At 39.4% G+C, this 27,440-nt stretch overlaps 1 protein-coding gene across 9 annotated transcripts in view; it reads left to right on the top strand.

Annotated features, from left to right (window-relative positions):
* CDC42BPA (CDC42 binding protein kinase alpha) overlaps nucleotides 1–27,440 on the top strand; it is a 337,912-nt gene that overhangs the window by 283,372 nt on the left and 27,100 nt on the right. For all 9 annotated transcript variants that reach the window (XM_034764724.1, XM_034764720.1, XM_034764722.1 and 6 more), the window contains 11 exons: nucleotides 5,369–5,488; nucleotides 6,239–6,319; nucleotides 8,979–9,084; nucleotides 10,018–10,154; nucleotides 10,879–11,018; nucleotides 11,747–11,828; nucleotides 16,237–16,453; nucleotides 18,806–18,868; nucleotides 19,636–20,229; nucleotides 23,963–24,060; nucleotides 25,439–25,523. In XM_034764724.1, coding sequence (XP_034620615.1) covers nucleotides 5,369–5,488; nucleotides 6,239–6,319; nucleotides 8,979–9,084; nucleotides 10,018–10,154; nucleotides 10,879–11,018; nucleotides 11,747–11,828; nucleotides 16,237–16,453; nucleotides 18,806–18,868; nucleotides 19,636–20,229; nucleotides 23,963–24,060; nucleotides 25,439–25,523 — 1,723 coding nt within the window. The remainder of the gene's footprint in view (nucleotides 1–5,368; nucleotides 5,489–6,238; nucleotides 6,320–8,978; nucleotides 9,085–10,017; nucleotides 10,155–10,878; nucleotides 11,019–11,746; nucleotides 11,829–16,236; nucleotides 16,454–18,805; nucleotides 18,869–19,635; nucleotides 20,230–23,962; nucleotides 24,061–25,438; nucleotides 25,524–27,440) is intronic.

Genomic DNA, 27,440 nt, shown 5'->3' with positions numbered 1-27,440 from the left:
TAGATAATCTAATAGTTAATAGTGCTTATGGGCTATTTGAAGAATTTTAATGTGGCCAGTTTAGGACCTAGACATTACTAAGAGCTTGTCTACACGATGTGGCAATATACACTACAAGAGCGTGAATTTTATATTGCAGTAACAGGCCCATGTGGACCCTTCTGGTATGCACTAAAAGTTCCCTAGTGTATTTTAACTTAGTACTGTTTCAGCACAGGAGGGAACTTTTAGTTTGTACCCACAGGTTCTATGCAGGCCAGTTAGTGCACAATACGTTGTTGTGCTTTAGAATATACCCTCCTGCTGTGCGCATTGCTGCATCAGATAGACAAGCCCTAAATCCACTTTGTTTGGAACTAAACTTTGGAAATACTGCAGCATCCAACAAACTAAGGCCCTGCGTTTACACTATTAAAGTTAATAGCAAAACTCCAATTGACTTTCCATAGTGCTGGATCAGGCCATAAGTTAATTTTTCAGTTTCATAAGTGTAGTAATAAACATTTCTTTTAACACAGTAGATAACGTCCTAAATACAAAATTATGTAGACCTTTCCAGAAAAGTTTCTTAACTTCTACTACATTGGTGGCAAATGGTTTATCTTTTAAGGATGTACCTTGAAGATGTTCTTCTGTATGCAAATATTAGGTTGCAAGATAACCTTATCTCTTCAGCAGATATTCCTTTTTTTTCTGAATATTTTGAAATATTTATGAAATTCCAGATTAGATCTCCTAATTTAACTACAAGAAGGATGGCATTTCTGTCTTTTGCTATAGAAATTTCTCCTACAATTAATTGTTGGGTTTTTTGTTTGTTTTTGTTTTGTTCTTAAATGTCAGTGGTAGGGATTTTGAGTGAGACCCAAGCAATTTCATATTTGGATTTTGCAAAATAATTTAAAATGTCTATAGCACCACTGTCATATGGTTGGGGATATTATTACTTAAAGGCATCGTTAGTTTCTGACATTAGTAAAGATTTGGAGTTATAATTTGCACCTGGTAAATCTGAGCACAAAAAAGTTTGCTTACTGCTAATTATTGCCATAATGCTTGAAACATATTTTCTACGTGTAGCGAACAGGTATATTGGTAAGTAGGAATTTTTACTTTTCACTGTGGAAAGAGAATGCATGCATCATAACTGGCAGAAACCTTTATCCATCTTGAGGGTTTTTTTTAAGATGAAGAACATTCTCCACCAATAGTTCTCTAAAACAGTTTGAAGCATTTGTAAAAATTACAAACCAGAACAGTCCCTCATACTAGTTTTTAAAAAATTCTACGATTACACCTGTTCACTACTGTGAATATATTTTTAGATGGAAAGGACCATTTATGCATGTTCAAGAAGGGCAGTTTGGAAATGTAACATGTTTCCTGAAGGGTTATGTAGTTTGTGGTACTCCATCAATAACAATGGAGAAAAGCCATCACTGGGGTGTTTATAGTTTTCATATTGTTGCTGGGCAGTTATTTTTTTTATTACCAGGGTGGCCATTCCCAACTGACCTAGCAAGGCATTATTTGGTGGAAAGATGGGAATATTGTGATGTTTGATAACATTTCTGTAGAAAAGACAGTCATCAATCTAGCCTATTGCAAACATCCTTGGTCTCCCCATTATTTATAGTAGTTTAGTTGCTAACAGAGAGAAAAGCAGCTACTTAGTCAGTCTATTTTTTAAAAATATATTTATACAGGAAAGTTCAACTCAGTGGACACATCTTGTTCTTCGAGTGGCTCTGCATATTCCCACTTAAGGGTACTGCACAACCTTGTGATGCCTTGAGGTAGAACCATTTCCTAGCAGTGTCAGCTAGAAAGCTCTTGCGCCTCCCCTCCCTCAGCATCATGCCCCCTGAGGGCAAGGCTGTATAGGGGGTAGGCCACCCTCATTACCTCAGTTCCTTCCAACTGCATGCCACAAATAGATGTGACCTGCTCTGGTTTCTTCAGAGCCAGAGCATTTTTCTTCTTAGATAGATAGTGTTAGCTATTAGTTTAATCAGTTAGTGATTCTTTTTCAGTTCCGTGTTATGGCAGAACTGGAGAAGCAGAAAAAGGCAGGTTTTAAAAGGTGGCTTTCCTGTTCAGCTGTCTTCCGAGCACCCGACGACCACGCTTTGTGCCTCAGGTGCCTGGCACAAGGATATTCACCTTCTGATTGTTCGATCTGAAGGCCTCTTCTCTCAGAGCCCAACAGTATGGGGAGGCTCACCTGCAGCTCCTTCTCAGGGAGGAAGCCCTCAAGGCCAGACCCTGTAGTTCCAAGTCACCCTCTGGTCCAGAGTCAAAAAGGCTAGTCTTAGCCCATTGCTCCCACCAGCAAAGAACTGAAGTGTTCCAAGAAGCTGCACCCCTGACTGGGATCAGATCCAATTCCTGAGGCCCCCTCAGAAAAGCCTTTGAGGCTGCACATTGCCAAACCAAGGACCATATGGTTAGATACCACTGCCCTGGTTCCAGAAGAGAGACCGAGAGATAGTTGTCTCTGACATGTGTCAGTCGAGGGTACTGGTCTGGTCAGGAGAAAACTCAGCACATCAATGTATTGGAATTAAGAGCTGTTCCTCTGGCTCTCAAATCATTCCTCCATCACCTGCAGGAGAAGGTTGTGTAAGTAGTTAGAGGAAATACATCAGCAATGAATTATGTCAACAAGCCAGCGGGTGCTCATTCTGATTTTCTGTGTTCAAAGATAAGTCTGTAAAATTTGTGTATGTGTCACAACATTTATCCTGTGGCTCTGCATCCAGCAGGGGAAAACAATGTACTTGCGGATCATCTCAGCAGAGACAACTCCCCAGTGCACAAATGGTCCCTAAAGGATCAATTGGTTGAGACTCTTTTCCAGCTGTGGTCAACCAGACATAGACCTGTTTGCAACCAGACAACAAAACATGTCACCTCTTCTGTTCCAGAGCATGCTGGGACAGTCAGTTTTTGTCAGATGCCTTCCTTCTACACTGGGGAAGGTCCACTTCCCTCCACCCCCTGCACACACCTTCCATTGATCCAGAAGGTAGTAAGGATAGTATGTCAGGACAGGGCAAGGATGATACTGATTGGCCCGGCTAGGCCATGTCATCAGTGGTTGACTGATCTCAACTGTGTGGCTGAGTTTTCATGCATCTGCCACTATCCCCAGAGCTCCTATCCCAGCAGGACATAGGATCTTTCATCCAGAGCCACAGACTCTTCACCAGAGTGAAATAGTGTGAGCGATCTGACTTCGACTCAGTCTGCTCTTGAGCACTCATGTTCTCCACCTGTGCAGGACATACTAGTTAACTAGAAAACAATCTACGAGAAACCGTTACCAACTAAAGTGGTCCAGATTTCAGGCATGGATGAAGGGAGATTCTGACTCCTATATCGGCTTTGTGTTCTGGAATACTTAATATACAGTACTTAAATAACAGCTTTTATTATAGCTATCATGTCAGTCAGGAGAGTATGTGAATTGAATGCCTTGTAGCTGATTCACCCTTCACTTGTTTTCTTAAGGACAGGGTTGTTCTCAGATCTGATCCTAGATTTTTACATAAGGTGGTGTCTGATTTTTCACATCAGTCAGACAATGCCAGTTTTTTCCCCCTAAGCCGCACTCTAATAAAGGAGAATCTGTCATGTGCTTTGGATGCCAGAAGGGCCCTCCTCTATTATCTGGAGAGGACTAAAAGTTTTCATAAATCTTTCAGATTGTTTGTGCCTTATGCTAAAAGCCACATGAGACGTATGGTTTCTTCCCAGACTATTTCTCGGTGGATTAAACAATACACTGCTGAATGCTATATAAAAGCAAAAGTCCCCATACCTGCTGCATTTCAAGTGCATTCCACTAGAGCTGTGGCTACATTCTTCACCTGTCTTAGGCAGGGCCAGTTGTTAAAATCTACAAAGCTTCAACCTGGGATTTTGGTGAATACTTTCACCAAGCACAATGCTCTGGACTTGGTTTCTAGGGCCGACATAGGATTTGGCAAGAGAGTGCTTCAATCTCAATTCAAGTAGGCCTCTGTTCCTGCCTGCAGGTTTGTTTCAGCACTACTTATTAGTCTGTCCCATAAGTGAGAATATGCAGAACCATTCGAAGAAGAAATGAAGGTTACTTACCAGTAATCAGAGTTCTTTGAAATGGCTCTGCATATTCACACTTGCCACCTGCCTTCCCCTCTTTGTCAGAGTCCTTGTTTTCCAGGTCTCTGGCTTTGCAGTGGAAGAAACTGAGGTGGGGAGGGCACTCAGCCCCTGACATAGCCTCATCCTAGGTGGCACAAGAGCGCTCTAGCTGACACTGCTAGAAGATTGTTCTACTGCAAAGTCCTCAAGGTGGTGCAGTACCCGTAAGTGTGAATATGCAGTGCCATCTCGACTAACTCTGGGTACCGGTCAGTAACCTTCATTTTTCAGTGAGGACTTGCTTCTGTCCAGGATTTTCAGGTAAATTGACTAAGGTCCAATACTACACAATAGAGAGATGTAGTCTTGCCTCTGTGCCCTATGGCAGTAGAATCATCTCCTTAGAAAACCTTGATAGCTCAGTTAGGATTGAGTGTCAGTAGCTCATACAATATTAAGGATAAAAAAGCCCCCCTGCACTAGCTGCATCTATACTCAGGATGGCTTTACTTTCCTGCAGTTCAAATGATATAGACCTATGTCCTCAAAAAACAGCCATTTCTGTAGAAACAGTGGTTTCCCTAGCAAAGGAAATTTGTAGTTTGCTCTGTCTTTTTCCTCTGATTGTTAAACATAGTATTTAGCAATTTTGTAGTAAGTTACTAAATTTACTTGGAAAACGATTTTTTTCATATAAGTTAGAAGCGTTTGCAGTAACAGACAAATGTGTTGTATTGTCTTTCAAAATACTGTGAATAATTAGAACCTGAAGAATCATCAGAAGGGAAATATTCTAGAATGTACTCTATTGCAAACTTTTCATCCATCTTTGTCTAAAACATGTTTCTTTAGAAAAGCTGCATTTTCCTTTTCAGATGATTTTCCAATTTTAAACATTCAGCTCTTCTTTCCATTTAGAGCCCCTGTCCTGCACTCGGATTCCCTGTATCTGTGCAGCATCCCACTGCTGTAAATTGGATTTCAAATGTATAGGGCCCACACGAGCAAATCCCATTATAAGAGTAGGACCAAAAAGAGTAGTGTTTGAAGAGTAGTTAATTTTGCCTTTGAAAGGGCTGCATAGTCAGTCTCATCAAGAACTAGTTAAGGTCCTGAACTTGCAAATGCTTAGGGACATACTTTTCTTTAAGTATGTGAATAGTGCAGCTGAAGTTTGAGAAGAACAGTGAATTATTAAAAGTGATTTTTTAAATTGTTTTTCCCTGTCATGTTTCCATAGATTGATTCAGTTGAGAACTTTACATTGTCTAATACTCCTTCACGGGATGAAGATATCAAGTCTCACCTCCATTCAAGATCTAGGTCTCCTTCCACAGCTAGTGACATTGAACCAATTGAGGTAATCTCAGTGCTGATGCTTTGATGTTTTACTTACAAACTAAGAGTTTGTTCTGTACAGAAATGACTGCTGCAAACAGAGTTTGTCCTTCTGTTTAGGCTGAAATTCAATCAAATGCAGAGGGCCCCATGCAAGGACTATGCACCATTTTAAGCCTTTAAACATGAGTTCTCTGCACCGCAGGGAATTTCCACTTTAGAGCAAGTTAAATTTCACCGGGATACATCTGATTGGGGAGTACGCAGGGAATGAATTGTTCAGTGCATACTGTCTCTTTTAATAACTCCTCTTTAGTCATGGTATATATTTAAAAAGTCTGTGCTAAAAATTACATTATACTGTAGTCTTGTTTAATGACTCATTCTGAATCACTTTCGCAACCATATTAGGGCAAAATATTAAATAACTATAATAATGTGGCCTGTATCTCCTTGTTAGAATGTAGATTTTTGAAGGGGGAAATTTAAAGTTGGAAATTAGGACTGATTCTTTCAGTACAGACCAGGCAGTTTTAAACCACACTAAATGAATGAATCTTTTCTTTATTAATGTAACAGACCATTTTCTTGATATTTTCTGCTGTGAGTCTTAGGATTTATTTTTGCTGATTTTTTTCCTATATTAGTCCGTGTCCCCCATTTTGGTTGCTTTTCTGTTGTTTTTTTTGGCCTTTCTTGTTTTAGTCAAGCATCTTTTGATAATGTGCCTTTGATGCCTCTCATTACTTTTTTGTGGGGTTGTTGTGTTCAGGTTACAGATCATCCTCCACGCTCGGTTCATACACCAGCCATGAGGACAGCATATATTGGATCAGGACTCTCTGCACCAAAGGTACTCAGTCACACCTTCAAAAATTCTGTATCGAAGGGGGACACATTTCATTCCTAAACAGTGGCTTCAGGAAACTTGTTTATCAGAATTTTTTTCTTAGAGTTGCCTAGGTGGTTTGTGATAAATTAAACTCCTTGCTGTTTGGGAGACTCAAGGCCCCAATCCCTGGACAACAAGATGCAGAAGATTGGAGTTGATTGCCTAATGCAAGAGTACATGGAGTTGATCATTTGCGCTGCATATCTGGTCACAGCAAAAGTGCCAAGTTGGGCCATTTAAAAAGAACAGAGGGAGATTATGGAGCTAGAAGATAATGGAGGAAAATAAATGACAGAGAGAATTGAGGGGAAGATTCTCCCTTTCTGTGTCTTTGGCACTCAGCATGAGAAGCTTTCAGCTTCTGCTGGAAGTGACTGAGAGATGAAGATTTGGGGATAAAATTCACTACTGGTAAGGAATGATAGTTCAAGAAGCTCCCTACCACTTAACCACTGCATAGGGACTGTGCTGGGGGGTTGTTGACTGAACAGCTGTGCAGGGGTGCTTAGATACCCCCTGCATGCTATGAAACTGACTTCACTGACCAATGTAGGCCCAACATAGAAGTTCCTTATTTGAGCAAGCTGAGAGTGGAGGAGATACGGATTTGACTATGCAGATCCAGGAATCTCAGTATCTTTTGGAACCAGCACACGGTGGCACAGTCAGCCCCCACTCTGACTCTGATTGAGAGAATGAATTCCAGTTCTCCAACTTTCCTGCACTCCACTTGCACAGAGACTCTATCTGGACTTTATGCCAGCCAGTGGAATTAATTTCACCCTTGGCTGAATAGTTTCATGTATTCAAGCAAGGATAGAAGAGTTTGTGTGGACAGTTTTGAAAGGAAAGACTCGCAGGGTAAAATTTTCAAAAGTGGCTGAATGACTTAGGGTCCTAAGTCCCATTTGAAAATGTTACCCTATCTCTGTTAGCTGTATTTCTGAAATGGTTGATAGAAGTTTACCCATATGGAAATATTAGAGAAAAGAAATGCATGTTTCCTCCAGTGGCTATGTCAGCATTTTATACACAGATGGGAAACAGAGGTAACCACAATATAGCAACAAGATTTACCAAAGCTCCTGCTAGGAGACTGTTACTTCATTCCTGTATTCAAGTGCCAGTTTTAAGTTTCTTAGTAAAACCTTTTTGAACCTGTGAAATCTTGTGAAACAAGCTTTTTTTCCTGGAAAATTAGCCTGTTTTTGTGAGCGGTTCATCACTGCACTAAATAATAAGTGGTCTTCTGTCCTTGGAGCTGCCTAAAGGGTCATCTTACATTAGGCTCAGCCACAAGCTTTCTAAAATGGGACTTATTTTCTCATCAGTTTCAGTCTGTAGTCAGAAAACTCTCTGCACGTGAACCAAACAGGCTGTGTCATAAAGATGGATGCAGTCAGAGTCTTTAATTGGCAAATATCTTAAACAGCTAACTAAACTATAATATTCCTAGCCATCAAAAAATATTCAACAAAGGTCCCCCTTTCTCAAATCCTAGACATTACACAGATGGATGGTGATATTTTTGCATTTGGGAAATGTACAGTAGGAAAACGTTCTGTTCCCTTTCCCACCACAATCTACTCCTCTAAAGGAGACTCTCTTCCTGGGCAGAGTGGGAATAATCTATCTATTATTATAGAGGGGAGGGATAGCTCAGTGGTTTGAGCATTGGCCTGCTAAACCCAGGGTTGTGAGTTCAGTCCTTGAGGGGGTCACTTAGGGATCTGGGGCAAAATCAGTACTTGGTCCTGCTAGTGAAGGCAGGGGGCTGGACTCAATGACCTTTCAGGGTCCCTTCCAGTTCCATGAGATAGGGATATCTCCATATTTTAGGAAATATGTGAGGCAGCTTCCTGGGCATCATGGAGAACCTTTTATGAATCAAAACAGACTCATCACACAGACACAGTCATTTGTCTCTGCTATCTTTGTGGCAGCATGTTCACCCTGAGGAGGAAAGGAATATATACATTGGTTCAGACAGTGCATGTTCCCAGGAGTCCCGGAGAAGGGAACTCCCTTCAAAATCAGCCTTATGTTGTCTTACCTTAAATATTTTACCATTGATGTTATGAAACCACCCATGACTAGCTCTGTAAAACTGAACTATATCTCCCATTCCAGTATTTAAGTCAGAATTTTAAACTATAGTGACCCACTCACATATAACTTCCCTCTTCCAGCTCAGGCCCATTTCCCTTAACATAAAGCTTCTATGACCAGCATTTCCAAAAAAAAAAAAAATGTTTGCCTGCAACTTCTGCAGGATACTATTACAACAGGGGACAATTTATAGACTACTGACCTTGACAGCCTTCCTTTAAACAGTGGCTGCAAACTCGTATGCTGGGACATGGTCCAAGTTTCAATAGTTAGTTTACAGAGGGTGATAGCAGCAATCCATAAAAATTGAGCTGTTTTAAGACCTGATAAGGGCTGCAAGGTAAATTTTCAGCCCAGGAGTCATGTACACAGCTCTTGTTTTTAATAAACATAAGCTGAGCTTTCAAGACCACATGTATGCTCTTTTATGTATGGTTTGTCTGTGAAAAAATAATTGTTCTTTGTGAAAAATGTTACCAGAAATTAACATCTGTGTCCATTTGTTTCACAGCCTAAGGCCCACCAGTTTGTAGTGAAATCTTTTAATACCCCTACAAAATGCAATCAGTGTACATCTCTGATGGTTGGTTTAATAAGACAGGGCTGCACTTGTGAAGGTGAGTGTGACAAGAGTAAATGGGAGCTGAAGTGCCTAGAGTCTTTATGCAAACTACACAAGCAGTGTTATGATGTTGAATTAATGCATTCCATCATTCTAATGTTTAACTCACGTGTTGTGTTCTTCATCTTGCAACCTGTAACAGGGGGGCTAAGCATCCTGGGCATCTCACACACGGGATTCTACAGTAAACTGTGTAACTGGGGAAATGACATGGTGTGAATTACACCTCTACCCCAATATAGCATGACCCGATATAACACGAATTCGGATATTACACGGTAAAGCATCGCTCTGGGGGGGGGGGGGCTGCGCACTCCGATGGATCAAAGCAAGTTTGATATAACACGGTTTCACCTATAACGCGGTAAGATTTTTTTGGCTCTCGAGGACAGTGTTATATCGAGGTAGAGGTGTATTTAGAATATTATGGTTGATAGTTGAAGACAGTTTAGTAATTTATTCTAGATTTAAAATGGCAGCAAGGAAACATGGTAGTAGTCATGTGTGCTGACAACAGCCTGACGTTGGGGAAAATGAGAAGCAAGCTGACACTCAACCCCAATTTTACACTAAAATAATAGATCTGAAGTTTGCAAGTGCCTCAATCCTAACTTCACAACTGACACCTCTTTCTCCCTTATATTCCAAACCAGAATGTTGGAACCGGGCGTTCTGAACTTTGAAGAAGTTTGAATTCGTATCAGAATCTGGCTTTTTAAAGCCATGTATTTACTGCTCCTATGAGTAACTTTACTTTCCCCTCTTTCAGTATAGCAAGTTTTATTGAAATAATTTAGTTATTGGCAATGGAGTACACTTCAATAGAGGGAGAATCTGCTTTCAATGTATTATTACCACAGCTTTTACATTACAAAAGAGAGGAGATTTTTATATGAAACATTAACTATCTTTTTTCTCCCCTGATAAGTATGTGGATTCTCATGCCATGTGACCTGTGCAGACAAGGCCCCAGCAGTGTGCCCAATCCCTCCTGAACAGACCAAAGGCCCTCTGGGGATAGATCCACAGAAAGGCATAGGAACTGCATACGAAGGTCATGTCCGAGTAAGTATCATGAAACTGGAATGGGTAGCTTGGTGTTAACTTTGCTGTTGTCACGATCTGTCAGGAAATTAAAGTCTAGCTCTGAATTGTTTTATTGTATATTGTTTTGTTTTAAAGTTACAGCCTTGGAGACTGAAGACCTCTGATTATTCACAGAACAGTTATAGCATTGGTAGTGGCAACCGAGCTCCTCTCATTCTGCTGTGCCAATGTATTTTGAACCTGTCTTGGAGGGACTGCTTATAGAGTAAAAGGCTAGTTCAGTCTACAAGTCCAGTCAATCTTTGGGCCCTTCTATTGCAACTAGTGTCAGCTGTGGTGGTGGTTTCTTCTAAGGTTCATGGGCATTGTACTGAGATCACCCAACAGCTGTCAAATGTTATCTCACTATCTATCGGGCAGGATTCCAGCAGGTGAACTAGAGATGTACAAGATTCTGTTTCTTCTTGTATCAATCCCTCTGTTCCTTTGTTATGAGTTTATGGGTGTAGAAAGGTGAGCTATGGACAGAACCCCAGGCATTACAGGTTTTCTGTACTATAGTGTAGCGCTCACATCTGACACTTGGACAGGCTGCTGAGCTGGCTCTCATTTCTTTCACTGTACACTTCTTCTATTACTGATGCTACTCTTCATTGTCACTGACAGGCCCAATACTTGCATTATGCTCTTTTGAAAACACAAATTAATGAAAAGCTGATCAGTGCTATTTATTTGACTATAGGTTCCTAAACCGGCTGGAGTAAAGAAAGGTTGGCAGAGAGCGCTGGCTGTGGTCTGTGATTTCAAACTCTTCCTGTATGATATAGCAGAAGGAAAAGCGTCCCAGCCCAGCGTGGTAGTGAGTCAGGTTATTGACATGAGGTAAGCTGTTTAGTGCTGAATGGGGTTTTCTGTGGAAAACCAGAGACAGCAAATTCTTCACTTTGAGTTCCTTGGAATGAAGGTTACCTCCAGGAAGGTTCTGTATCCCTGAGTAATATTTTAAACTGAAGCTTGTTTTCCAGTAAACTTCATTGCTATTGAACACTTCTAGTTAAGACATCATAAAAATTTGTTCTGGTATAAAACGTACCACACAGGGTCTCAGCCAGGGAGCTAAATAAACCTTTTGTTGTTGTTCTTATTAACCAAATGTGGTTATAACAACTGATAGTGATTCCTGGCTGTAGCTGAAGTTTTGTCTCTCCTGCTGTACAAATATCCAGTGTGTGCGTTGCTGTACAAATACCCAGTGTGTTCTTATATCTCTATACCCAAGAGTTTGTTCTGACACCAACAGTCCAGGGTTACGGGAAGGGGGAAATTGGGGTTTTTGTTGGCTTTTTTTAACCTAAGTAGAAACCTAATGCAGAACAGCTGGGTAGATTTATCTCTGTGAACATTTATGTAGTCAAAAATTGGTTACAACACACTTGTAAGTTATTTCTGCTGATACTGACTTGCGGATGGAAAATCAAGCTATTTTAAAAATTAGGTCTGGGTGCTACATTATTGTGTGCTTAAGATAATAGCTCTACTTTTACTGTGCAAGCACAAGTGAAATGTCAGGCTCATACTCCCTTCTAAATGATATTTGTTGTCTCTCTAAGGGATGAAGAATTCTCAGTGAGTTCTGTCTTGGCCTCTGATGTCATCCATGCAAATCGAAAAGATATTCCCTGTATCTTTAGAGTAAGTATGTATGGTTTAAACCTGATTGGTCTAGGCGCAGCTTTGTTAGCATGGTGCAATGGGATTGAGCCACACACACTGCCCTTCATTTTTGAACATTTCTCTCCATGGCTAACACTGATCCAGCTCCACCACGGTAGCAGTGGTGCATAGAATTATTATTCATTATTTGTATTGCCGTAGTGCCTGGGAGCCTGAGCCATACATAGACCAGGACCCGAGAGTGCTAAGCACTGTAAAAGAAAAGAAGAAGATGGTCCCTGCCCCAAAGAGATTTACAATCTAAGTAACGATTCAAGAATATACTTGCACCTCATTCTCATGGTAAAACTACTTTTGGTACCTTTTAGAGGATCTATGGTCTCCCCTTCACTGATCTCTTATTTTTGTTAATCCTTTTGAAGTGTCTTTTCTTTTTGTTATTCTTTACTTCTGCAACGATCTTCTATAGTTACATTTTCTGACCTTAATCTTCCTCCACATCTGTATTTCATATTATTCCTTGAACCGTAATGTATACGTTTATTGTATATGTGCATATCTCTGTTGAGTATATGAGCTTGATCCCTGCAAACTCCCATTCATGTCAATGGATAGGAATTGAGTGCAAAATACACACAAGAGATCTGGATTGTAGATCTGAAAGTAGGATTTTACCTTCATTGACTTTTTCTTATATTCTTACCCTTTTTTTACTGGCTGGTTCCCACAAACTTCGACAATGCATTGTTTTATCCTTGATGCTTGTCTGATTCCCCTCTTATTAACTTCCTAATTGTTGTTCTATTATCCCATTCCATTTAATTCCATGCTTTTTCTCTTCTTCTTTTGTTCATTATGCTGGAACAAAAGAGAAACCTGAACCACAACACTGGATCCAGAACTATAGGGAAGATCAGGAGTGAAATCCTGGGCCCATTGAAGTCAATGGCAAAATTCCCATTGACTTCAGTGGGCCCAGGATTTCGTCCCAGATTCGGATGTAAACGTAAAGATTCAGTCTCTTACTGAAACTCAGCATCTACGCTTCCATTTCTTTTGGGTCCTCCAAGTGCTAACAGATGACATTATCATTACTGAATGCTCACATTCTGTCCCGTTTACTGTACACGTACTAAATTAAGTCTTTTCTTTAATTCAAAACCAAGTAATGAATTTCTTCCTTTCTGATTTCCCCTTTTGCATAGTATGGTAGGAAGCAGTCCCATGCCATGGCAAGAAACATTTTGCTAGATGTATACTTTTCACTCTATGACCAGGAGCTGCAATCTCCCATTACTGCTAGTTATGCCTTTTCCCAAACTTTTTAGAATCCATCTACCTCCTCAGCTTCTTGGCTCCTTTTAATCAAGCAATTCAAGTCTGATTCATACCTTAAAAAGTGTGCTCCCTTTGTTGTCTTTAATTTCAGGGCATAATGATTGTGCCCCCTTTTTCCTTTATAATCTTCCTTTTTAGATCCGGAGCCTGCAGTGACCTCCCAGTGGTAAGACCCCCACACCCATATGGAGTCCTATTGAAGTCTGCATTTATGCAGAGATCACTTCAGGATTGGATGAGTGCCTTACTCCTCTCCAGCTGTTTTCTACTCAGTCTTTGAATTCTAAACAGTTTAGATTCCTTAGTGCTAGTGGAAATACTGTAGTGAGTGGTCCTGTAAAATGCATGGGATTAGAGTAAATGAGTTAATGGTCTGGGTGGGGGTTGGCCCTCTATCTATGATTCTGTATTTAGCTTCTCCTGATATTCAGTCCATTTTAATCAGGGTCCTGGTCCTGAATTCTCATCTATGTGCCTATTCCTTTACTCTTTCTATTTTATATAATGTTTTAATTTGTATTGTATATTATAGGCAGTTAAAACTTTGAGCCAAATTCTGCATTCCTTCACTGAGCAAAACTCCTGTTGACTTTAGTGAGAATTTTGGTTGGTAAAAGACTGCAGAACTTGACCCTTTGCTAGTGTGGCCATCGTCAGACTGACTGGATATTTAGCCCACTTCTTCTTCACTTTAATATTTTTCATTACCTAATAATCCTTCCTGTTTTATTTAAATTGCTTCCTCTTTTCTGTGCTGGTCTCTGTCTCTAGCCATCTCTTTACAAATTAAAACTCTCACCCAAACTCACATCCCTATCAACCAGTACATTGTTTGCAGTGTTGTAGCTGTGTTAGTCCCAGGATATTAAAGAAATTAGGTGGGTGAGGTAAAATCTTTTATTGGACCACCAGTATTTTGTCCAGTGTAGTCCATTCCATTGTATAGTTCTATTTTTTATTTTAAAATCCCCAGTGTCTCACAGAGCTAAAGTGTCAGCAAGATGCTTAGATTCCTAATCTGCCACTGAATGACTTGGCCTTGATCATGCCATTGGTAGTATTTCAGAGAATAGTTCTCTTACATTCTGTTACTTCATCCTATTACTTAAATCCTCAAACCTGAATTTCAGGAGCTCCAATCTGCTTCCACCTGTGTCATTGGTTCCAACATGGACCAAGACTACTAGCTGCTCTTCAATTTCTACCAGCAGTTGGTCCACCTGGGATGTGATGTCACCTACAGTGGGATGCAGAAGGCAACAAACCGTGCAAGATTCAGGGTCATGACTGAACACTGTACAGTCTCCATTTCTAAGTACTGAAACCCAACATTACTGTCTGCCCTTTTTCTGTGCCCCATTCTCTGTACTTCATTGTGGTTTGTGCTGTGCTCCATGGTGCCATAAGGCTTTACTTCCGTACCCTTTGTCATGGGGCTGACTTTGTCAAAATCCAATGTCTCCCTCACTTGAGAATATATTTAACAGAACATATTTTGAGACTATATTTAACAGAAGCATTGCATTTTTCCTCTCCTTCCTTTTTTTTTTCTTGCTTCCTAGTAGTAAAACCATTCCTTTTTATTGTTCAGTTTTCAATACCACGTGTTCAGTATCCCCCTCGTTATGTCATGGTTCCTGGCCTAATTTCAGAGAGTCCTTCTTAGAAAGCATGTACATAGCAACTGAAACAGAACATGAAAAACACAGTAAAGATAGATAACAAGTTACAGGGTCCTTCCCACATTTGCCATTCACGCTCTCATGACTACGTGAGTATCATTTGGATTAAACTTCGCAGTTACTAGGAATTTAGAGGAATGAAATAAGTATATTTCTCTTTGAGGCTGTTCAGATTCTTTTATTCAATACTCTTATTTGTGCTCTTATGCAACACAAAAAATAAAGTGTTACCAAGAAATAGAAGAAAAAAATAAATAAAATGAGCTAGATTAGGGTAAAAAAAATAATCTGTAGCCCAGTTAGATTCAGTTATTCACAAGGAATCACAGAAGACTACACACAGGCATTGTCTCCTGAACAAACCCACTTCCTTGGTATGCTTCTCTGTGGAGACTTTTGCTTAGGGCTTTTCCTACTTTATTCTCCAGCAATTCACAAAGCAACATCAACAACTGCAACTCTAAACCCATTACAAACACCCCAATTAAAACTGAGCATGTCAAATGCAAGTCTTCGGCTGACCCTACCCCAGTCAGAAATAAATAAAAAAGAAATACAAGATACTTTGCTTATTTGAGATCTCTCCTCTCACACTATTGTCTTCCCCAATGTCTCTTCAAGTCACAATCTCTTGCAATAAACTAGCAACTCAATACTTCTATGAGGTCAGTGGTATTCTCACGCTTGACTTTTTAGTAATTTAGGTAGAGTGAATCATAAAATACTTTTTAGAAAAGATCTTTCAGAACTTTCTATCATTCAGTCTAGTGAGTGACACTAGGATTTGTTCTAAAGGGAAACTGTTATAGAAAGCACTTCAAAGCAGGGGAAAAAACCCAAATAATAGTGAATATTTGAATATAATTTAGAATTAGACTGCTGGATTAACAGCCACTGGCATTAAATAAGTTAAATTCTTAAAAAGGTTGAGTTTGATACTGAGTGCAGTTTCAAGTCAGAGATGGTTTTTCACTTTTACATGTAATCAAGTGGTCCAGCTATTTAAAAAGTTTCACAGGTCTGGGTTGCTCATGCATAGTTCCCATTACATTAATGTTAACAAGAATTGTATGTGTATACCAAGTACAGAATAGTCTTTCAGAAATGCTTGGTAAGCATGTTTTTCATTTATAAAACTGCCTTAAGACCTACACACCCTAAATAATTTAAAGTGGAAATCTCTGAATTATATCACTAACAACAAATCCACTTGGTTCAATCATCTTCACTAGATTATTTTTGCATGGATTTCTGATGAAGAAACCCAGTTCTTCAGTTGATTGAATACAGCTCAAGTCAGCATCTAATGAAAAGGATATTGATAGCCATGGACTTGTGTTTCAATAACTAATGCTGAAGCCTCTTTTCCTTTGTTTCATAAGCATATCCATTTAAAACTTTTTCAGGTTACAGCTTCCCAGCTCTCCGCATCCAGTAATAAGTGTTCGATCCTGATTCTAGCAGACAGTGAGAATGAAAAGAGCAAGTGGGTGGGAGTGCTGAATGAATTGCATAGGATTTTGAAGAAGAATAAGCTCAAAGACCGATCAGTCTATGTTCCCAAAGAGGCTTATGACAGCACCCTCCCTCTCATCAAAACAACCCAGTCAGCAGCAATTATAGGTATGAGTTGATAATCTGCCGTAAACACTTCTTGGGTGTTACTGGACACAGTTACGATATTAACACTTTCTGCACTCTCCTTTCTTCCTAGGCAGTGCGACAAAGCCCTGTCTCAGGAAATTATGATGAGCCATAAATTTGCATCTAGATCTTTTTTTAAAATGTAGAGCAAGCTGATTTGTAAATTAGGGGAGCCAAAGGGGTTAAGGTGCTGTGTTAAGGTTACATTCTCCCCTGGAGGGCTGAGTTCAGATCCTACCTATGACAATCTATATAGAGAGAGATTGGCTCACTATAAGCAAAAGATAGATAAATTCAGTGCCTTTGTTTTCTCCCACTCTCTGAAAATTTAAGAAAAATAAAGCTTCTGTCTATGACTTCTGCTATTCCAAGATAGATGTTATACACTTTACTTAAACAGAAATGTCAATAAAATTTTAGATTCTAGGTCCAAATAATTAATTCCCATTTATTGTGTTTATTATTAATTGTGCCCCTCAACATTTATTAACTTGGTTTTGCACATGCAAAATAAGTATTTGCATGAGCAAAGGCCAAGTGTGCAAATAATGGATTTGCACATTCAAAATAGTGGTGCTTGTAAATCCCATCCGTGCAATTGAAGCTAAATCGTGAGACTCCCTTACTCAGTTTTTACTCAGGCAAATTTCCAGCGAAATCTAGGAAACAAATGGGAATTTTCCAGAGTAAAGCAGACTAAGGAAAAGTGGGTTAGAACATTAGGATTTGGCCCTTCAGGAGGCCTGCTCAGACTCTGGACCCTAATGTATGCAATTCAGCACAAAAGTAATCTTGGGTTAAACATCAGCGTGAAATATAATTTGGATAGAAGAATTACCCAAACAATGAGGTAAATAACTCTCTCTTTTGGCTACTGAATAACATTTTGTTGAGCATTTTATGCCATATGGCAATATGGACGGTGCTATGGGGAAGTGTGGTAGGATGTTCAGTGTTTCTGGGAATTTCCTTAAGAACATTCCCCCCACCCTATTTCATAACTAATATCCTTGTGGCTAAGGAGTGGGCACGATTTACATTGTATTCTGCGAACACAGCTCCTTAACTAGCCAAAAGTAGCACTACAGAGTAAGTAATACAGAACTTCCTTCACCACTTTATCATCTCAGGACTGAAGATACAGCTTCCATTAGCACTCCTGTCCTCTGTAAGTAAGAACGTAGGACAGAGACTCAGTCTGGATCTATTACATGCTAATGCACAGCATCTGTAGTTTGATTATGTAAATTTGATGTTTTATTTGTTTACTACAAAGTCAGTACTGTGCTTAAGTGCTCTGAACAGTTGTTATGTATACTGTTACATAGTGACATATCTACTAGCATGAGAAATAGAAAAAGGCGGTCATATTTCTTTCAGCTTTACTATGAAAGAAATAAAAAAGGGAGGCTACCAATGCATTTTATCTTCATATAATTGTTTTGGTTTTGGAAGACAGGATTAGAATTCAAAATTATCTTGACAAACTAGAGAAATGGTATGAAATAAATAGGATGCAATTCAATAAGGCCAAATGCAAAGTACTACACCTAAGAAGGAATAATCAGTTGCACAAATACAAAATGGGAAATGACTGCCTAGGAAGGAGAACTGCAAATTAAATATGAGTCAACAATGTAACAATGTAAAACTTTTGCAAAAAAAAGTATTAGCACGCTGTAATAGCAGAAGTGCTGTTAGCAAGACACAAGAAGTAATTCTTCTGCTCTACTCAGCATTAATAAGGCCTCAGCTGGAGTACTGTGTCCAGTTCTGGACACCACCCTTTGGGAAAGGTGTGGACAAATTAGAGAAAGTCTAGAGGAGAACAACAAAAAATTTTAAAGGTCTAGAAAACATGACCTACAAGGAAAAGTTGAAAAAATAATTTGTTTAGTCTGGAGAAAAGCAGACTGAGGGGGGACATGATCGCAGTCTTCAAATACGTAAAAGGTTGTTATAAAGAGGGGGGTGTTTTCCTTATCCACTGAGGATCGGACAAGAAGCAATGGGCTTAACTTGCAGCAAGGGAGATTTAGGTTAGATATCAGGAAAAACTTCCTAACTATAAGGGTGGTTAAGCACTGGAACAAATTACCTAGGGAGGTTGTGGAATCTCCAACACTGGAGGTTTTTAAAAACAGGTTAGACCAACACCTGTCGACTAATACTAGATAATACTTAGTTCTGCCCCAGTGCAGGGGACTGGACGAGATGATTTCTTGGGGTCCCTTCTAGTCCTAGAATGTTATGATTTTCTATAAGTGACCAAAGAGAAATGCCACATCTTTTTTATTTGTTTTTGTTTTATTTATTTTTTTACTGTCATAGATCATGAAAGAATAGCTCTGGGCAACGAAGAAGGGTTGTTTGTTGTGCATGTCACCAAAGATGGTAAGATATAATGAATTGTACTAATTATACTAATGTTCAGTTTGAATAGTCAGAAAAATGACTCTAAACTTTGTTCTCTTTCAATATCTTCTAGTTCCAGTTTTCTAAGTTTACAGTTCCAAAGCTGATTTTAATAACTGCCGACTGTGTAGCTTCCACATGGGAGCTGATAACCAAGCTGTTCTGTGTTGTTTCTGCCTCTGGCATCATTGCCGGTAATAAACATTCCACAATTGAAATGTAGCTTCTTTGCTCTATTTGCAAGATTTTGTTGCATTAAGCAGAATGGTCTCTGCAGATATAACAGAAATAAAAATTTGTAAATTCTGTAAAGTAAGTAAACCCAACACAATGGTGCAGACCTGCTTGTTGAGTAAATATTTTTTACGTAGTCACTTTTCTGACTATAGGCACTCTTTAAATTAACGGTTTTCACATGGAATTTGCTTTCATCGATTTGCAAGAAAAATCCACTTCTCCTCCCTCACATAGCTGTTGAGAGGAAGAGCAGCATATTTGACTGAGATCACTACTCAGGTCCTCAAGCAGAGGAAGGGGATAATCAGGGCCTAGTATTTCTAATATAAAAACAAGTGGAAAAATAGTCTTATTTGTTTTGTAATTTTGAGACAGTGTTTATATGTCCTAAGAAAGAAGTTGTAAAGGGTTTTCTTTGCTATTCCCCCTTTAAATTAACCATTTTTGAAATAATTTTTTTAACCAGAATGCATTTTAAGATAGGTTTACTTCAGGTTTTTGTTTTGTAGAGATTATTCGTGTTGGTGACAATAAGAAAGTTCATCAGATTGAGCTCATCCCTAATGAACAGCTCATTGCAGTGATCTCAGGACGAAACCGTCATGTACGGCTTTTCCCTATGGCAGCCCTGGATGGAAGAGAGACGGAGTTTTATAAGCTGGCGGAGACAAAAGGCTGCCAGACCATAGTTTCTGGACAGGTACGCCATGGAGCCCTTACTTGCCTATGTGTGGCTATGAAAAGACAGGTCCTGTGTTATGAACTGAATCAGAGCAAGACGCGTCACAAAAAGATGAAGGAGATCCAAGTCCTGGGAAATGTCCAGTGGATGTCGGTCTTCAGTGAGCGGCTCTGTGTGGGTTACCAGTCAGGATTCCTAAAATATCCCATGCATGGAGAAGGGAACCCATACAGTTTGCTCCACCCAGATGACCACACCCTATCATTTATTGCACAGCAGCCAACTGATGCCATCTGCGCAGTCGAAATCTCAAATAAAGAATATCTGCTGTGTTTTAGCAGCGTTGGGGTTTATGTTGACTGTCAGGGCCGAAGATCTAGACAACAGGAATTGATGTGGCCTGCAACACCATCCTCTTGCTGTAAGTGTGTCTGTGTATTAATGTCATGTTTGTCTGTGTATACAATTATCAGTTACTACCGTTTGTATTTGAACTGCATGTGCAGTGTCCCAGGTGCACTCGCAGGGGGGCACTTTATGAATGTATTACCTAAAATTGTGCCTGAGTCTCAAAATCTATTCAGAGGGCCTAGTTTTACACTTGTGTAACTGACTTATGCTGCTGTTAATGAGAGAACAATAAAGACTCAGGATTTTCAAACTTGAATACCTAAAATCATCTAAATAAGTAGCCTAATATTCAGAGTGTTTGAGAGCTGTCTACTCCTTCTGAGGTTCATGGGATTTTCGTGCATTCAACATTCTAAAAAATGTCACTTTTATTTAGGAGCCTAAATTTAGGCCTCCAAAAGTAAACATTTTGGTCAACATCTGGAGCTATCAGGGCCATTCGATTCTGGTTGTTTGGTTTATACCTGTCTTTAATATTGTTGTTGCTTTTCACTCCTTTCCTCCATCATCTCCATTTTCTCCTCTTTCTCCCCACCCAACTCCTCTTCTCTTCCCCTTCTCTCGCCAAAAAAAAAGAAAAGAAAAGAATTCTGGCAAACAGGTTGTATTGACCATACATGCCATGAGTTTAAGAAAAAATCATCTTCCTTATCAAAACATGTCAAGATTTCTTATTCCAAGAAGTTCTCTCTTAAATATTTATTGCACATTTTTCAAGGACATGACTTTCAGTCTACAAGAGTAAAAAAAAAAAAATAAAATAAAACCCTATCATACTTTTCGTATGCTTTTAAAAGACGGTCTGAATTCATTTTAAAATTAGTTTAAAATATACAGACGTCCTAACATTTTCCAGTTAATAAGCCTGGTATTATATTTCCAATTGGATTTTGTTGGTTTTTATATATAAAATTATATATATATATAATAATTGAAATTCTTTCTTTGCTGTGAAAGCAGCATACTCAGCCTTCGGGAAAGGAGGAGGGTTTCACACTGCATGAGTGTAGCCCTTTTTGGCTGTTGAAGGAGAAGCATTGATAGGATCCAAAGGGAAACCTGTCAGCTATTTCTCATTCAAAAAGATGGTGGCCTTAAAAATGAATGTGTCAAAACAAGGAGAAATGTGCACTGCCTATGCAAAGGATTGAGATTTTCACTAATAGGCCACCAGTTCAAAGACTACCCAACCTGGTCATTACTGTTTTTAAGACTTTTTGGTTACCTACGTGAAGCAAGTTGATGTTCTAATTCCAATTCCTAATGAGTGTACATCCAGTCTCAGAAACCACTATCGCAATCATCACAAATTGAAACCTTCAATAGTAAATTAAGCAGAAAGGCCATATCTTGTTGATATGGATCACCATTAGATTTAGTCCCAGCAAAACTAAGAGTACGTCAACAGTACGAAATTAATTCAAACTTATTTTATTCGAATTTTCGGAAGTGATTTTATACATTCGGTGTTGTGTGTCCGCACTAAAGCATGTGAATTCAATTTGTTTGCCTCCACGCATTCAGCTGGGTCCTATCAGTACGGGAGGACTGCATGAGCTCGGCGAACATGTCTTCCCGAGTTCGTTTTTTCTACCTTCTAATCTGGACCAGCCTCTGGGACCGAGTAGATAAGGGCTATGTTGAAACATTTGCACCTGCGGGAGGAAAAAATGGAGGGTAGTATTTTAAAAATATACATTTCGGAGAACAAAGGGGACACTTTGGTATGAGTAAGCCATCACACACAGCCAGGCAACAGAATTCAGCTTGCAGGCAGCCTAGGGGCACGTGGGGTTCTGCTTCTTCTACATTCATTTCAATGTTTTCAAACTGCTGGGACCCCTTTCCCATAGCAAGCAATGCCTGGTGGGTTTGCCATAAAGGAGAGCCTGCGGGCTCTCTGGGATGATCACTTCACACAACACCCAACCTGTTCCCCCGCATCCACCGCATGGCTCCGATGAGGCTCTGAGCAGGGATGAGCCCTTTAAACTATACGCGTGGCTGGGTTTCCCTCCTGCCCCCCACCGCGTGGCTCCGATCAGGCTCTCACTCACCAGAAGTACCTTCTCCAGGATCATGGTCCAGGAGCCCGCATTGGGAGTGGGGGGAGGCTATTGGCTCCAGCGTTAAGCATAGTTCCTGGCTAGGGGGGAAAATGGATTCCCCACTTGCCGCCTATGCACTATCCTCTTCGTCCTCCAATGACTCTTCCTCCTCGCTCGGTGCAATTCCCCCCTTGCAGGTGTCCACGGATAGTGGTGGGGTAGTGGTGACGTCACCCCCCATAATTGCATGGAGCTCACGGTAGAAGCGGAATGTATGGGGCTGTGACCCAGAGCGCCCGTTTGCCTCCCTGGCTTTTTGGTATGCTTGCCTGAGCACTTCGATTTTTGTACGACACTGCTCTGTGTCTCTGTAGTAGCCTCTTTCCGTCATGGCCCTGGAGACTTTAGCGTACATATTTGCGTTCCTTTTTTTGGAACGTAGTTCTGCCATAACAGACTCGTCTCCCCAACGTGCGATGAGATCCAGTACCTCCCGTTTGGACCATGCTAGAGCTCGTCTGCGAATCCGGGACTGCGTGATCTCTTGTGATGGTGGACTCTGCATGGTCACCTGTGATGGTGGACTGTGCTGACGGTCACCTGTGCTGATGGTGACCAAACAGTAAATGAAATTCAAAAGTTCCCGGGGCTTTTCCTGCCCACCTGGCTAGTGCATCGGAGTTGAGAGTGTTGTCCAGAGCGGTCACAAGGGAGCATTCTGGGATAGCTCCTGGAGGCCAATAACGTCAAATTGCGTCCACAATACCTTTAACCCGGGATTGCGATCTCGATTTAAGTGCTACTCCACTTGCCGAGGTGGAGTACAGAAATCGGATTAAAGAGCCCTTTAAATCGAAAAAGCCGGTTTGGTCATGTGGACAGAATCTTTTTTTTTTTTTTTTTTTAATTGGCTAATTCAGAAATAACAGACTAGTGTAGACCAGGCCTAAGTTGCGGCACATTAGAGAGGCAGTGCACTATTTCTTCTATGCTGTATCTGATCTGTGGATGAATGGAGGACTTAACTCTCTAGAGCTGTCAATCTTGCACATTTCACCAGCACTAAATTCTAGAAATCATTAAAATCTAGCAAATAGGAAATGAAAATCAAAACCAGGGTAAATGTGAAGACTGTCTTCTCAGTTCCTGGTTCTAATTGCCGCTCAGTATAGAGTTCCAGAAATGAACAGCTTGGTTTCAAAATCCAGTAACGGTCACTGTGTACTTGTCTACCACATCATTTCATTTACAAAACCTATGCTCTTAAAAGGAAATGAATAATTCAGAGTTCCATAAAAAGAGAGAGAGAAACATTAAACAAAAATTAATTTTTCAAATCAGAATAATATTTAATGATTTAGAACTCAAAATAGTTTGTTTCTGCAGAGTCTTAAGAAAATTAATCATTCTCCTTTGCTTTCAAATCTTACGGCAGTTTTGAGGTCAATCAGACTTTCTAAGCATGTTATAGGGCAGCTAAAATACAGTTTTGTGATGAAAGTCAGTTGCATCCTTAACAATAGAGAAGGCTTCTGCTTCTCCAGAATTGGAAGCTAGCCCACTGTTCTCAGAAGTATCAGTAATACTTGGAGTATATTGCATTGAATGCAGTTAAACTATCATTAAGAAATTCTATGCTATGAATCCTGTGTTGGCTAAATGCATATGACAGTGTATTCAATCCTTCCCTCTCAGGTTACAATGCACCATACCTCTCAGTGTATAGTGAAAATGCGGTCGATATCTTTGATGTGAACTCCATGGAATGGATTCAGACTATTCCACTCAAGAAGGTAACTATCCTTGGGCAGCAAAGCAGTTTGGCCAGGCTACGATAGTCCTAACAAATGTGTATAAAAAGTTGATAGCAGCTGGGATATGGGACATCATTAAAGAATATACTTGAACTGAAAGGAGCTGCTAATAGAAAGATTAATGTGCACCTTAACCTGCTGTCTGCTTTGGCTACAATTTCATCATTGCAGATAAATGAGTGGTGAATCAATACCCAGGAAAGTCTCTTGCATTTGTTGGTTTTATTATAGAATATTAATGTAATAGAAACTGATTATTTCTGTGTTATTGCCATAACCTAATAGATGTTACAGATCAAAAAGATCTGTACAAGTCTTGCCCTGCTTGGAATTTCAGGATGTTATAATCAGGTATGGTTAGAAACACTTTGGTGGGACCAGCACAAATACTACTAGAGCTAAAATGCTTTTTGGAGCACTGGTCCTACATCAGTGATAAGGAGGAAATATTTTTGTTGCAAAAATACAACATAACATAGCAAAGAAAATATTTTTGCTGGGAGAAAACAGTCACTTCATTACTAAATACTATATTTTTCTGTATTCAAATGTTCAAGCGTTGAAAACTGTTTGTCACACATTGGGCTTGATTGACCAGTGTGTTACTCCAGTTTTGAGCAGCCAAAACATTTCATTCCTGCTTATCAAGGTGAAATTTATAATCTTTGATTACTGGTAAACGCAGAATGGTAGTGTAACAAATGAAGCCACTTTTCAGCAAGATGGGAGCTGCTGCATGTGGGAGACTCAAAGATGGTGATTTGATAAAGATTTTATTTTTGAATAGAATATACAGTCTAAATATAGTGAGAAATGGTTTTCAGCTTTTGAAATGTGAAACTGCAAAAATCTGTGTCGTGACACTGCCACACAATATCATCAAGTTGCAAAAGCGTCATCAAGACATGATGCTAATGCCCTGACAGAGGTGTGTCTTAGTGCTCTCTATGCTTAAGGTCTGAAAAAAACTAGACTCATTGCAGAACCATATGTTTGAATCCTGGGACTTTAGTCCTCCATCTGGTTAAATAAATTGTTTTATGCAATTTACTGAGGGCAAGTTACTTAGATAAAGCCTTAAAAACCAGGATTGTTTCTGTATTGGGTGATCATTAAAGATGCATTGTCATTCCTCACAAGAGCAGAGATTTCCCATGCACCATTGGCCAACATTTCTTTTATGCTACTGTTGTGCCATATACTCTGCACCAGTTGGCTCCCCCCAGTCCACCTCTGATGGCTGTATCTCAGTAATGCTTGTTTTATACAGTCTGTAATGCTCTATGGGATCTTTCAAGATGAGAAGCACTATATAAATATGATTTATTATTAAGATATTTGTTTTCAATTGTTTCAGGTACGACCATTGAATACAGAAGGATCACTAAACCTTTTAGGACTGGAGACAATTAGATTAATATATTTCAAAAATAAGATGGCAGGTAAGTAAGAGAGAGCAGATTTTACTACTGCTATTGCTTCTTTTGAAATAGCACCTTGCAAGTGTGACCTGGATATTTGAGTTGTGGATTATTATATTTCAAACCCATCTGTATTTATTGACTTGGAAGCAAACCAGGCACTGAGACACTACAATGATTTGGAGAGGTATAAAAGCCTACTTTAGTTAGGTTGAACCTTTTATCTTTTCAAACTTGCAATGAAGAGTATGATTTTTTTTAAACTTAACTTTAAAGAGATTAGAAAATAGAGGTTAGAGCCCACCAAAAGACTAGGTTCATCAGCTTAAATATTTGGAAAATCCATGATTACCTTTTACCTCAAAATTTGGTTCTTCTGTATTGGTGTGTTCAGATCATAATGCCACAATCCTAGCTATGGTCTTTAATTTTTTGGTAATAAAGTAGAGGATTACAGCAACTAAAAAACTGTTAAAATCCAAAATCCATTCCCTCCAAAAAATGATTTCTAAAAATACAATAGGAAAAATTTAGGCTTCCACAAGGTTCTCTCTAATTCTGGCTTAAAATCATTTTTACACATATCCAACCCCCGCCCCAAAAACTGTATGCTGTGACTCAGAACCTATTGGTCTCAGAAAGCAGTGCAGAACCATTCTTCATAACATACTGACAAAGGCCATCTGCATTTGTGTGCCAAAGAGTTGGCTTTGAAATATTGACAATGTCTTATGCTTCTTTATAGCAGGTTGCTATGAGATGTTTTTGTGTTTCTTTCTTCAGTAAAAATGATCAGCTAAAATATAAGTTTCAGACACATTTTTTTGTTGTTGTTTTTACTTTAAAGTACTTTTACTGTTGGTGTGTGAGGATTTTTTCTACTTTTCTTTTTATTGGAACATTAATAGAATGTGACAAATGCTACATTAATAGTAACAATAGTTACAATAGCATCATAATCAGATTTTACAGTTAAATATATAAAATGGATCCATGGAGAGAAAAGAGTAACTAGTTTAAGTAAATAATTTTACTGTTGTGAGTATAAAAATATAAATGCACAAGAGGCGGAATAAATGGAATGATTGCAATGGTATGTAAGTTTATAACTGTACACCCAAAAAGCCACCAGTGGCCTCTAAAAGTTAAACTAACAGTAATATAATTATCTAGAGAGAGAGTTAAGTATCTATTGAGATCCAATTATTGGCAAGCAAATTACTCTAAGTGAGATAGAAGTGGTAGAGAGGAACAATACGTGAGAGTATGTACAGAGAATCTGCAGATCTAAATGAGGGTTGGGAATTAGATAAGGAGCTAAACTACCCCATAGAGAAGTGAGCGAAACAGGTTTTTTGCTCCTCTACACATCTTAGCATATTCCAAAAAAGGCTGCCAAGCAGCATGTATTCTGCAAGTTTATCTCCTTTAAGATTTGTAATTTTTTTCAGTACTAGTATAGACCATGCCTTATAAAACCAGCCATTAATCTTCAGGAAAGGAGTTATATGCAAAGTTACATGCAAAACCTAGTATGGCAGTGCGCGGTTGGTGTTGGATGAATTCATGCATAGTACGTGTCTGTAGGCTACATATATTCAAAACCAAAAAAGCAGTTTTAGCTTTGTTTGAAAGTGAGGTTCCTGTTATTGGGTTAACATTGCTAAAGATCTAATCCCAAAGAGTTGGTTGTTGGTTTTAGTGATCATATTCTGTTTAAATTAAATGGAAGGATAAACAAAAATAGACCTGCAACGAGGGTCCTTAATTTCAAAGGGCAAACCTTACAAAATTAATGTAAATGGACTGGACTGAAGAACTCAAGGATCTTAAGGTGGAGGAGGCTTGGAGTTACTTTAAGTCAAAGTTGCAGAAGCTATCTGAAGCCTGCATTCCAAGCAAGGGGAAAAATTCGTGGGGAAGGATTGCAGACCAAGC

Source organism: Trachemys scripta, chromosome 3 (assembly GCF_013100865.1).
Source record: "Trachemys scripta elegans isolate TJP31775 chromosome 3, CAS_Tse_1.0, whole genome shotgun sequence".
NCBI lineage: Eukaryota > Metazoa > Chordata > Testudines > Emydidae > Trachemys > Trachemys scripta.
The sequence above is the reverse complement of the archived record's forward strand: the minus strand, read 5'-3'. Positions and strand labels throughout refer to the sequence as shown.